This window comes from Solanum tuberosum, unplaced genomic scaffold, assembly GCF_000226075.1.
Source record: "Solanum tuberosum cultivar DM 1-3 516 R44 unplaced genomic scaffold, SolTub_3.0 scf00349, whole genome shotgun sequence".
In the NCBI taxonomy this organism is placed as follows: Eukaryota; Viridiplantae; Streptophyta; class Magnoliopsida; order Solanales; family Solanaceae; genus Solanum; species Solanum tuberosum.
Genome location: NW_006239271.1, coordinates 159,083 through 172,588, shown reverse-complemented (window position 1 = coordinate 172,588; position 13,506 = coordinate 159,083). Strand labels below are relative to the sequence as shown.

General features: G+C 30.4%; 1 protein-coding gene and 1 long non-coding RNA gene across 2 annotated transcripts; both read right to left on the bottom strand.

Annotated features, from left to right (window-relative positions):
- Positions 1-1,911: 1,911 nt before the first annotated feature.
- On the bottom strand, positions 1,912-4,874 carry LOC107063385 (uncharacterized). Its single transcript, XR_001475264.1, has 2 exons — positions 4,535-4,874; positions 1,912-2,236 (listed from the first exon to the last, which is right to left on the bottom strand). It is a non-coding gene; the product is annotated as an uncharacterized lncRNA (long non-coding RNA).
- Positions 4,875-5,707: 833 nt separating this feature from the next.
- On the bottom strand, positions 5,708-10,935 carry LOC102601666 (protein NRT1/ PTR FAMILY 5.1). Its single transcript, XM_006361243.2, has 4 exons — positions 10,778-10,935; positions 10,191-10,408; positions 7,464-8,020; positions 5,708-6,733 (listed from the first exon to the last, which is right to left on the bottom strand). The coding sequence occupies exons 1-4, from the start codon at positions 10,881-10,883 to the stop codon at positions 5,869-5,871; spliced, it is 1,746 nt and encodes a 581-aa protein (XP_006361305.1). The 5' UTR covers positions 10,884-10,935; the 3' UTR covers positions 5,708-5,868.
- Between the last annotated feature and the right edge of the window lie 2,571 nt (positions 10,936-13,506).

The following is a 13,506-nucleotide window of genomic DNA, read 5'->3' as shown; positions in this document are numbered from 1 at the left end:
TAAAACTTTCATTTTAAGTTTATTAAAGTAAAAAAAAAAATTATTATTAAAGTTATCTACATTTTAATTATAGATAAAATATAATTATTAAGTGAGTAATAAACTATTTATTGAAAAATATGTAATTTAGTAGTGGAGTGACATTTTAAGGAAATCAAAATATAAATAAACATAATAATTACACAAATAAATTCAACTTATAATATATTTGTTATACCGTAATTTTACTAACCTTTAGAAAAATCACTTTTTGAAACGTTCTAAATATAATACAATTTGAGAAAAATACTTAGAAAGGAGTCGCCACTTAATTTTTAAAGAAATTAAGAAAACTTAATTTAAAAAGACTCTAACAGATTAAGTCTTTAAAAATTTAAAGAAAATGGTAAGAGATTCTTATTTACGCTTCAAGAACGTTTTTAAGGCATTTGAAGCGCCCGCTAACACGCAGTTATCCTACGACTTGGTTAATATATATTTTGTCTATTTTTTAGAAAAAAAAACAATTTAACATAAAAAATAATAATTTACAATATTTGATTAACTTTGAGAAAATAGTTAAAAGAACAATTTTTTTTAAAAAAGGGACCCTAATTAGAATATTTGAAATTAATTACAAGTGATTAAAATTTTAACAAAATTGAATTTATTTGGATCATTTTAATAATAATTTACACCGATTTGATTAATTAAAAGTATGAAAACTATTTTAAATTAAAGGGAAAAGGGACGAATTTACCTCCGAACTTTAATAAATGGTATGCCTATGCCCTCCGTTATACTTTGCGTCCACATAAGCCCCTGACGTCCAATTATCGGTACACACATGCCCCTCTCACTAACGGCCCTTCATTTTGGACACGTATCTTAATCCTAATCAATTACCTGTTTGACCATTCTTTTTAACCCATATACTAAAAACCCGCCGCATAAACCCAATACCTACCCAACCTCTTTTGCTACCAACCTCTCCATTATTTTGAATCAAATTAGAATGCTCCTCATGAACAACAAAATGCAACTACAGAGACCCTAATACGGATGCCATAGAAGGAAACCCCCAAATAGGGAATGTTGCTCATGAAGTTAGATAGAAAATTATAAAAGCAAAAGTAGGTAGCTAGCTAGCTCACCATCTGATCTCTGTTTCCGAGTACGTGGATGGGGCTAGAACTGGACAGGAATATAGAGATTTGGGGCAACTCTTTCTCTTAAACTGCACCTTTTACCAGAAAGTTCATTAACAGACCCAACTTTCCTCTTATCATCTTGCATGCAACTATTATCAACACTGATTCTTTTGCATAAATTTTTTGTAAACCCATGTGGAATTTCTATTGTTTTTGACATTGATATTGTTGATTAGCTTCATTCTACTGCTTAAAAGGGGATCTTTAAATACATGAAAAATTAGCTCAATTTTGAAGAGGAAGAAGTTCAAGAGAGATTAAAAATGGTGGAAAAATGGAGCTAATGATAAAAAAAAAAGTTGATCGTGGAATTTTCTTATAGTAAAATTAGCTCAATTGGGTGTATGAGGCGGATTTTTAGTATATGGGTTAAAAAGAATGGTCAAACTGGTAATTGATTAAGATTAAGACACGTGTCCAAAATGAGGGAGCCGTTAGTGAGAGGGGCATGTGTGTATCGATAATTGGACGGCAGGGGCTTATGTGGACGCAAAGTATAACGGAGGACATAGGCGTACCATTTATTAAAGTTTGGGAGTAAATTCATCCCTTTTCCCTAAATTAAATGAAAAATAAATAATTTTTTTTTTTACTAAAGTTATTCAATAAAAATATAAGAGTTGATAAAATAAATTTTATTAAAATAAACTAACATAAAGAATATAGTTTGGCTTTTGGAGAATTCAATTAAGTTAAACTAAATCAAATAAAAGGGTTAGAATTAGTAGACAAAAAATATGTCAAATATTCAATAATAGTAAAATTTTCAGATTATCAAACATACCATAAAATGGGCCTATTGGGCCCAAAATCAGAAGTCTCTCCTCCTGGGCCAATTTTGAGCCTAACAATTGCTATGGATTAATCTGGGCTTTGGCCCAAACCTGCCCTATTTTTTAATGAGAGCCTGCAAAAATATTGTGTATACACCCAATAATATAAGACACGGCCTAAAATTTGTCTAACATCAATATATACAAAATAATAAATAAAATTATAATTCAAACTCCGTTCGAATAGCTTCAATGGGAAGCAGCTCCGTATACCTGTAAAGACATTTAGTAAAAGTATTAGTACTAAATAAATAAGCGAAATGGTCTGATGAACCTTATACTTGTATCTGTTTGTATTCTGGACCCTTTTACTTACCCTTTTGTCATCTAGACCCCTGAAGCCATCCAAACAAAATATTTTAAACACAATTTTTGATGTGGTATGATGCGTGTTACACAAACACGTACACGTTGACAAAAAAATAAAATTTTATTCCACGTATGAATATTATATTCCACATACGTACTAAAAGAATAGTCATTGTTTTCAAAAAACCTTGAAGATCTTTACTCATCAGATTATTGAAAAACAACAACAACAAAACAATTAGACCAAAATAAACACATCACATCAATTCACAAAAACAAGATCTGGGCAAAGACAATCAAAAAACCCCAAATAATCAAAAACCCTCAAAATGATTGAGAAAACACACATATTCCTTCTCTACAGAGAGATCTATGTAGCAAAACTCTCCCTCCACAGAGAAGAAAAATCAAAAGGGTATTCAAAACACAAAAGAAAAAAGTGTTATGCAAAGCTGGCCAAATATGAAAAAAGGGTACACAAAAAAGGAAGTGAATAATTGGAGTAATGGGGTTCCAAGATTGCATATTTTGGACCTCCCCTTTTCTCTCTTTGCCTGGAAAATGATTGTACTGTAATCATTTTTTTGATTTTTTGATATATTTTTTTTTTTGCAGATATACAGAGAGACAATGTATAATGGAAATGAAGAACAAAAAGAAGAAAGAAATTCAGATAAATTTATATATTTTTATGGAAACAGAGGTGTAGAGAGAGAAACTATGAAAGAAGAAAAATTTTGAAATGATGAAAAAAATTGAATCTTTTGACAGATGAAGAAGGGAGGCACTGACCATTCTTGTTTTCTTTTTTTGCTACTTTCTTTTTCTAGTATTTTTTTTTTTGTTGGTAAAATAGGGTTTAATCAAGGCTTTGGAGAAATGGTAAAATTGTCATCACATAATTTATATTAGTCTTATTTGAGTCATGACATTAGCTAAATACTTTTATCGAGATTAGGTTGACTACATCGAGCTGTCATCGTGGAGACCAACAAAAATACAATAGAATCACACAAAATAAAAGATGAATAAATCGAAGGAAAAAATAAAAGAGAAGAAATTTGAAGAGACAAGATCGAGAAAAAGACAAGAAAAAAGCTCAAATTTGTCCAACAATGGTGTTGAGTGAAAATAAAGAAGAAGAAATGGTCTTTAAAGGCAAAAATCTAACTGTTACTGCCTTTTTAAGGTGTTTCACGCTCTTGTTTTGTGTATATCACACGCTCCATGTGGAGTCTTTCCACATAGGATGCCACATCAAAAATTGTGTTTAAAATGTTGTGTTTGGATGGATTCAGGGGTCCAGATGACAAAATGGTAAGTAGAAAGGTCCAGAATACAAACAGATACAAGTACAAGGGTTCACCAGACCATTTCGCCAAATAAATATGAATAACTCAAATAATAACTTAAAAATAAACTCCGTCTTATTAACATAGAAAGTCTTGAAAATCGACAGTAATTTCTTCATTGATCAATTTTAACATACAAAATATAAACGAACTTAAACTAATTTTTCGTCTTTTGCAATGTGGAGGCCTCCAAAATCGTCGGAGAAAATTTTTCATTAGCCAATTTTAACAAATAAAGTCTATTCAATATCAATTAAAAATAACAAAAAATGACAAAAAATTATCTTAACATTAACAAAAGTAACAGTAACATGAAAAGTATAAAATTTACCGAAGGCAACACCATTGTTAATAATAACATTAAATCCAACAAAATATAACAAATATAATTTAAATTATTAAATTAATAGAGTAAACAACAATCAAAAATAAGATAAGCATAAGGAACAAATGAACAATCAATAAAATAATCATAATAAAGACAAAACTAACACTAAAACAAATAACTCGATGACAACAAATGAATAAGGTCATAAAGAATTAACAATATAAAATAATGAGAGTAACTATCCTAATAAAAGATCCATAAGTTGAGAATGATATCACAATTGAAAAAATTCTTTAACCATTAAACATTTAATTTAAATAAAAAAAATCAAAGCATAGCCACTGTAAGAATCAAAACAAACAGCAAATCAATAGCTGTGAATAAACAATCAAAGCAAAATAACACGGTATAATATCAACACAACTAATCGGAGAAGACAAATTTTATCAAACTCCGGCCAGATCTGGAATAACAATGAACGAAGCAAAGTAGTTACGACAAAAATAAAATATAGAGAATTACTTGTTTGCCGGAGCTACGGAGGTCGGCGTTTTGCTGGTTGTTTCGAATTTGAGTCCCGCCAGAGTTTGAGGTCTAGCAAGGCGGTTCGTTCCGGCGAAGAGAAGAGGATCGTTGGGGTCTGAAAAAAAAATAAAAAAATGGAGAAGCAGGGTCGTTTGTGGTGGGTGGTTGCTGCTCGTTCCGGCAGTCCATTAGCCGGAGAAGACGGTCTTTGAAGGCTATTTTTTGGAAGACCAAAATTTTTCTTTTTTTTCTTTACCTTTTAATTGCTAAAATCTGAATTTTTTCCCCACATTTTCCCCCTTATTTTCCGACATTTCCCCACTTTTTCCCACCTTTTCCCACCTTTTCCCCCCACTTATTTTTTGACCTAGTAAAACTTAAATAGAAAAATAATTATGCGACTCAAATTGTGGGCTTGGGATTGTGGTCCAAAATCATCGATCAATTTGTGTATACAAATTTTATTCGAATTTGAATAAATTTCTAGACTGTACAAAATATCAAAATGAATATTAACAAATGTAATAAATAAAAATGAATATTAAAAAAATATAATGAACGTAACTAATGACATGTAAAAATGTAATTTTAAAATTAACTGATAAAAAATCATAAATTTTGATAAATAAGGATAGTTATCGATAAAACTTATTTAAAATTATAAAAAAATTATTTTGAACTATTAAATAAATAAAACTTAAAAGTTACGAATTTTGAAAATGTTAGGTCAAAATTGGGTGTCAAAAATATTCATAAATAAAAATTGTATTTATAAAATAAAATTTTTAATAGAAAAATATATTTATCATAAAAACAACGAATAATTAAGATTGTGAATGTTATTATGTTGTTAAAAATTATGTTAATATGTATGAATGTAAAAGTGGTGTATAAAAAAGAGTTTAAGGGGGTATTTTTGTTAATTTACACACTTTATCCAAGGATAACTTATCCTGGGATTACTATACCACCCCCAGTGAGGGATAACTTATCGCAGGATTAATTGTTAATCTCAAGATAAGTTATCCCTACCTTTGCAACCAAACAATGAATTAAAGGCCACTAAAAAGTTATCAGAATTAATTTATCTTATCCATCACACCAAACGGCGGCATCAAGATGCTAATTAAATCACAATATGAAAAATTGGGAGGGGTGGAGGAGATGAGATTCTTAAAGCTTTTTTATTTATGTTATAACTATTTAAACATGACATACCATGCAAAAATCACTATATTAATTAGCTATGGTATGTAATTGACTTATACAACAGGGAGTTAAAAACAGATGGAGATTAATCCTAAATTTAATCCTTAAATAATCTTCCAAATCTAAGGAAGAAGGTCTATGGCTTTGCCTTCCAACTCTGGAAATTCATCCTTCATTTCCCTGGATTCCCTTTTATAGATATATCTATTGGATGCCCACAGAAAAACTCCCAAATTTAAGGCAGACATGACCAAGAGGAAAGCATAATAGTAATCCAAGTGTGAATCATTCATATTGTCTCCAATCCAGCTCTTCCCTCCATTACTCCCTGTAATTTTATCAACCATGGTCACCAAAAAGCTATTCAAGAAATTTCCAAGCCCAATTCCACTTGTGAAAAACGTCGTTCCGAGGCTTTGCATATCTTCTGGTGACTGATCATAGAAAAATTCCAACAACCCTATGGCATTAAACACATCAGCAACACCCAATAGCACATACTGAGGCAACAAAGAAAATATTGTCATAGGGACTATTTCTTTAGGCCCGTTGATGTGATGCATTTTAATGACGTGCATTCTTCTTACTTCCATCGCGTAAGCAAACGTGATGGCTAGAATTTGAATGAAGAACCCTGTTCCTAGCCTCTGGAGTAATGTGATTCCTCTTGGATTTCCTGTTTTCTTGCGCATAAATGGCACGAAATATCGATCGTACATTGGCACAGATAATAGCATAGTTAGAGTCACAAAGCTTCCTAATGATGCTGCTGGAATCTGAAATGTTGAACCCAAGTGTCTGTCCAAAGTGGTGCCTTGTTTGACAAACAGAGTGTTTATTTGTGCCCAAATGGTGCTAGGAATTAAGGTTACTAGCCATATCATGGCCATTCCTGTGATCAATTTCGCTCCTTCCACTTGAGTCACTGTACATGGTAGCCTTGACCCTGTATCATTGTCTTGTTTCATTGCCGCTTTGTCCAAGAACCTGAATAAAACAGAGGCTTAGTTGATAGTGTTGAGTATACGTTCTCTCTAACATCTTAAACTTTTAAATAAGATGGTCCAGACTTCAACATGTTATCAGAATAGACAAAGGTGCCTTGCCTGGGGTAAAGGCAACTCATAGAGATAGGCTCATGGTGATGTGGATCGATCAGTTGGCCAGACAGACTCCAAGTCCAATTTGATTGTAACTATAGTAACAACGAAATTTATGGTTGGTTGTGTTTTAGGTCCCTCATTTATCCTTATTGATGCAAGCGATTGGATTATTCATATGCTCCATCTATTTTAATTTGTTTGTCTCATTTTAACTTGACACGAAATTGTAAGAAAAAAAAATAAAAATTGAATCTTGTAATCTTAAATTAAAGATATGTAAAATGTAATCTTGAACATATTACATGAAAAAATAAAATTGAGAAATTACCAAAAAAGAAAACACATAATTCTCTTTTAAAACGACTGAAAATGAAAGTGAGACAAACAAATTAAAAGTAATTACTCAAATTCATTGTGCCACGTAGAAACTAGTGATAGCTGCTGTTCTTATGCAACTTGACAAAAAGGAAAGGAACCATTCTTGGAGAAGCAACAGTAGAGCAGTGTAAATGATATTACACATGGCAAATACTGATTAGACAAATGAAAAAAAACAAATACTCAAATGCTATCTATCGATCATTAAAAACATAGAGTAGTAAATAAAAACTTACCTAAATACTGGAGTGTGATGGACTTGTCGTTTCCCGGTAGTGAAATAATATTGCATATCAAGTTCATGAAGTTGTGAAGGATCATTAGGTAGTTCAATTTTCCTGTTGGCAAATGCAACAATAGGAACACGAAGTAGGTCCTTAGCAGGATGTTGAGACTTTCTAACTTTATGCCTGTAAGTTGGTGTTCCAATGTAGAAAATGATTAGTGAAAATATTAATCCAACAGTAGGAATTCCATAACCTAATCCCCAACTCATGTTTTCTTGTATGTAAACAAGTCCAATTGTAGCAAGTAAAGCACCACCAAATGTGCTAAACATCCACCAATTGAAGAAGGAAACTTTAAGTTTTTTTTCGTGTGGATTAAAATCGTCGAATTGGTCAGCACCAAATGTGGATATATTAGGCTTAGTTCCACCAGCACCAATGGCTATTATGTACAACGATGCATAGAAGAAAGCAATTTGAGACGTTGAAGCTTTGTTGCATACTCCATTTTCACAACTTGGCTTCAAGAATTTAATTGATACGGCCATTGTCAAAAGGACCATTCCCTGGGGGAAAATTATAGTTCCATCAGTCCATTTTCTTATAATTAATGAGAAAATAAGTAAGTAATTAAATATGGATCCTAGCTAGTATTCTCTCCGTTTTGATTATTTTTTATTTTACACGCTACTCAAGAGATTATAACTAAGATGATTAATTTTACTAATTTACCTTTTATATCCATATTGATGTATAATTTGTGAACAAATGCTTAATAGCATAGGGCATGAATATATATCATTGGAATAGATACAAAATAATTAATGAACTCTTGAAAAAAGATAAGTATTAATTGTTGGGGTAAAATGAAAATTTTTTAATCAAGTTTATTTTGATAAAGTAACTGGATAAGTAATTTAGGATGGATATATATTTTTAGTAAGATGATCAATTAATATGAGACAGAAAAAGTAGTACTAACCAAATGACAAAATTTAAAATCGAAAATAAATTTAAGTCACTATCGCACTAAAAGTGACAAAACTTGACTGGTGACGAAACCGAAACTCTGAAATTGAAGTAGAAAGTTATCTCGTTTTCACTCCAGCAGAGCTCATTCTCCTCTAAAATTGATCACTAAATTAGCCACTTATGTATCAGGCACAAAAATACAGGTGGCAATTAATTTAAATTTCAAACTAGTTCTAGCACTTACCCATCGTATGTTCGAGAAAGTGATTTTTTTATAATTATTTACCAATTGAATAAAAGAAAATAATATATTTAAATCTTTTATGCATATGTGAACACGATAATCTATTTTTAAGAAAGACATAAAATTAAAAACAAATTTGTAAAGAATGATAAAATCAGATTTCCTATATGATTCACATACTAGTTGTACTTGAATTATGTGAGTATTAAAAATGAAAGGATTGTCATTCAATTAACAATAATATGTGGACTATAGTATCGAGATTGTCTACTACAAAGACACTTTATTTTTAGATACTATTATCTCAATATTAATAACACATAGTTTCTTACTTCACTTTCTGAGCAGATTAAAAGAAAAAACTATGTGTAAGATATATGGAGTAATTAATATAGAGGAGCTTCGTTGGTTGGCTATATGAACTTCTATCTTAGTGAGGCCTTGATTCCCACATTGTAAACCCCTCCCAATTTTCCCTTCCACTATCCCAATTTTATTTTATTTTAAATAAATAAAAAATTAGAAAATAATTAATATAGAGTTTATTAGCAGATACCAAATACTGCATTAGTTATATGAAATTTATATTTTTTTTTAGAAACCAAAGTTTATACCATTATTTACGTCCGTAGAGTTACACATCAATAATTAGACCGTAGTGTTCTCCTTTTACATATTGTAGTATTCACGTCCCAACATTATATGACATACTTTTCTTTTTAATCGATCTCAAAAAAATAACATCTTTCTATAAATAATAACAACGGAAAAATTCCCTTCAAGATGATTTATAGTCACACAAATATTTATGACTTATTTAAGACCACAAATTAAATTAGAACGGAGAAAATATTAGTCCAAAGTCCCTTAAAGGGAGAGAAAAGGTTGTTATATAAGATCAAGAATTAGTGGATCCGTCCCATTGTTATGTCAGCTGGCTGTATTATTGCAGCATAATATATCTCATTATCAATCAATTAAAATTTAAGTGAGCATTTAATAAATTACACTCAACTCTCATATATTTAATTATTCAAAAATTAAATATGATAAAATAGTTAGTGGTGCACGGCTAGGGCAAAGCACCAATTATATATGTGGTTTTAACTTAGACACAGGTCATTTTCTAGCCAGGGAAAATGGAATTGTTTACAGGCCCTACTGAAAAAAAATAAAATCCTCCCAACAATTAATTGCCATGGATGGTTGAGTAATTATAGTGCATTGTATGTAGGGCAATAAAGATAAACGTTAGTGGTGCATTTTATATATATTTAGATGTTGGACTAAATGATCATGTGAAAGGTCCCTTTTGTAGGTTCCTAGCTAAAGAATGACAAATTAAAAAGCGTATCTATCACTCACGTGACTGAAAGGAGATACTCATAAGCCAGGGGCGGATCTATAGTAGCGGGTGGAGGTTTCCGAGAACCCACAGCATTATGGTAGATCATATGATTATATTAAGTTCGATAAGTATCTTTTGATGGAAATTCAATATATAACATGTATTTTCTTACCATGACGTAAATAAGTGAAGAGAATGTGAAAGTCCAGAAGCGGCCCAAGTAAGTGTCAGCAACATAAGCACCAAGAAGTGGTGTAATCCAAACAGATCCAGACCAATTATTCACATTTCTAACTGATGAAACTGTGTCTTCATGTAGTTGGCTTGTTAAATACACCACTAGGTTTGAAGCTATTCCATAGAAAGCCATTCTCTCAAATGCTTCATAACCTGCACTTCATTGTTCATACAATTACAATCAAATATTCCATGGACCAATTCTTGATTTGTGTGTGTCATCATTGCGTAAGAACCATGCTAATCCAATTTTATCAATATGCCACCCTTCCATTTCCATATATGTTTTTCAAGTAGTTGAGTTGGTCCTTAGCCGATCGAGATTAGTGGTGGAGTAGTATTCTATATATCAGAAAACTATATTTATTGATAAAACAAATTATTATATATAACATGTTTAATTTGAATCCCCTTTATATAAAGAAAACTTTTAGTATAGTGTTATTTTATGGCTATGGCACCGGTTGAGATGTAACAACTAACAACATATATGAATAATCATAGAGAAGGAGGTTTAATTACCTACAAGGAAAGAACAAGCTTTCCATTTGCCAGTTTTGTTGGCAAAGACAGGATGACCACGAAGATCAACGGTGCCATCTTGTGTGTAATCATTGTTAGCTTCCATTACATAAATATAATGAATTAGTTGAAGAAATGAAGCAGAGGAGGTGGCCTATATGTAGGCAATATATTGGTGCTACAGTACAACTAGGTGTCATGGACCATATATACTTGTCCCTATCATTATATTATATTATATTATCCCTCTGATGTAAAATTCTTTTAGTTACGTTACCTATTTCTTTGAATGGTCGATCAGAATATTCTACTAAAGTTTTTTTTTTTTTGGATAAGAAATTCATGAGAATATTCTACCAAAGTCACTTTTGTTCTTTTAAGATAACAATGAAATATATATATCCTACCAAAATCACTTTTCTTCACTATAAATTAACAATATACTATTTATATAATTTACAATCAAACATTTAAAATAAAATTTAAGATAAAGATGTACATAGGAAATTGAAGACATCAAACACTTGGAAACAATTTTGGGGCATCATTAATTAGTACAACTTCAGTAAGTAAATATCCAAACTTTTGTCATTCACCTTAGCTCGGTTAAAATTTCACCACAAAGTTCCTTTTGCAATTATTTAGGGATCCTGAGAATAATTTTTAACTATAAAATATATATATAAGGACAAAATTAATTAAGAGAAAAGGGAAGAACAAGGCATCACATTATAGGATAACTCTGGTCTTTATTTTACTTTTGACGAGGTACAAAATTTTGTTATATAATAAATATAATTTTTTTTATTAATTCTTTTATAGAATGAGCCTAAAGATTACTTATTTAAAATGTTGCAAGTAAAGATGGATTCACGTTTTAGTTGTGAAGTAGCAACCACGTTAGGTATGCTCTTTCATAATTTGTGAGTATTCTACCATACTTCATTTAGGTATGTTTTTAGTTAGCTCAACAGAATTTTAATTCGCCTTCAAATTAAAATCTACTATCAGAGATGTTTAATAGGCGGTTTGGACGAGTTAATATATTGACTAGCTAGTACAATTGTTACTTCCAACGAAATATGGATTGAACCTATATGGCCAAATAATGAGTACTCATAATTTAATCTATGAAAATCATCATCGGCACCACTTACAAGTTACATACATATTCTTTCATACGTAGGAACAGGACAATTAAGATTAAATGATCGGAAAGATGTGTAAAATAGTGTTTAAATTGACTTATTTTAAGTGTTTACGCGTTAAGATATATGATTTTTAGCTTTTTAAGAAGTCAATCTAAATACCCTTTAAGTTCAATTCATATTTCTTTTTCCTTAATATTGGTATCCAAATATATATATAATAAAAAAATACTGATCACTCAGACTTAAATTTCTGAATCCAAATGATGTTAAAAGAATATCCCCACCATTCACTCAGATTCCATAGATTCAATCATGAATTGTTGACCAAGAAGATGATGGGAAAAATAATAATGAGGAAATGCAAAAAGAATCAAAATATACATAGGAAGCCCAACAATATTTCATCATCATATATAGTAGTAGTTGGTCACACAAATTAAATATAGCAACTTATCTCCATTCTAATTGGTATACCTCTTTCAAATCCCACTACAACAGCGTAAACCACACTTGAATATTATATACGTATATACGACAAATCAATAGATCTCCTTTCTCTTTTTGCTATCCTTGATCTTCTTATTCTACAAGTATGAATTAAATAAAGATTTTAAGCAATATAATATACATCGGAGTTGTTTTGGTAGTCACATTATATTCATCTTTTATCCCGTATAACATAATACGCAAATATCCTTATAATCTATACATGAATTAGTTATACGGGATTGTAAATTGCAAACCAAACGTTGTATGAGTTTTATATATGAATAACTTATTTTCTAATTATATAACTACCCAATGTTGTAAAGCTTATACAAAATTTAATTTATGAATACGTTATTTCTTTTTAGCTACCAAACGACCCTTAATTTAATTAGTTATAACAAGTTATTTTTCATTTTGAGATTATCATATCAATCAAATTTACTACAAAGAATAACATATTATTCTACGTCAATTTTATTTGATAATATAAAAATTTAGATAAAATTGTATAAAACCCTTATGTAACTTAACAAAGTGGCTGATAAACTTCAATATTTCTCTGTCTTTGTCGAAGTTGTGCAACGACTTGTATAAAATGGATCTTTTAATGCTAGTGTTCAAATTTTAATCTCATTTTAAAAAAATTACAAGAATAGTTTCATCATTGGTGGTTAGAACTTAGAACATAACGACATATTTAAACATGATGGATGGCAAGAATTTTGATTTTATTAATAGATAAAACTTGTTTTATCACAAATTTTAAAATTCGTCAAGATCGCAAAGCTCAATTATGGATCTAAAATTTGGCAATTAATCCTAATGAATCATCCATAATTTGTCCCCAAATCCTTGATGATCATCATAATTGTTGGTTGTAAAATTTTTGGCGACATGTTTTACTTTTAAAATTATTCAAATCAATTCTAAATGACTCCAAATTTGATATTCACGGTTGTAATATCAAATTCAACAATTCCCAAATATTGTTAAATACAACTCAAGCCTTCGAAAATTAATAGGTTCACAACTTAATGTGTTTGGAGGAAATTAAAGGAAGATGTTTTCCATGGAAAATGTTTTTCTAAA

Excerpts from the sequence above, each read along its gene's own strand:
- LOC102601666 (XM_006361243.2), bottom strand. The coding sequence starts at position 10,883 with ATGGAAGCTAACAATGATTACACACAAGATGGCACCGTTGATCTTCGT. Across the intron at positions 10,409-10,777 it reads AGCTTGTTCTTTCCTTGTAG|GTTATGAAGCATTTGAGAGA; the intron begins GTAATTAAACCT and ends AATGAAGTGCAG. Across the intron at positions 8,021-10,190 it reads CTTCACTTATTTACGTCATG|GGAATGGTCCTTTTGACAAT; the intron begins GTAAGAAAATAC and ends ATTTTCCCCCAG.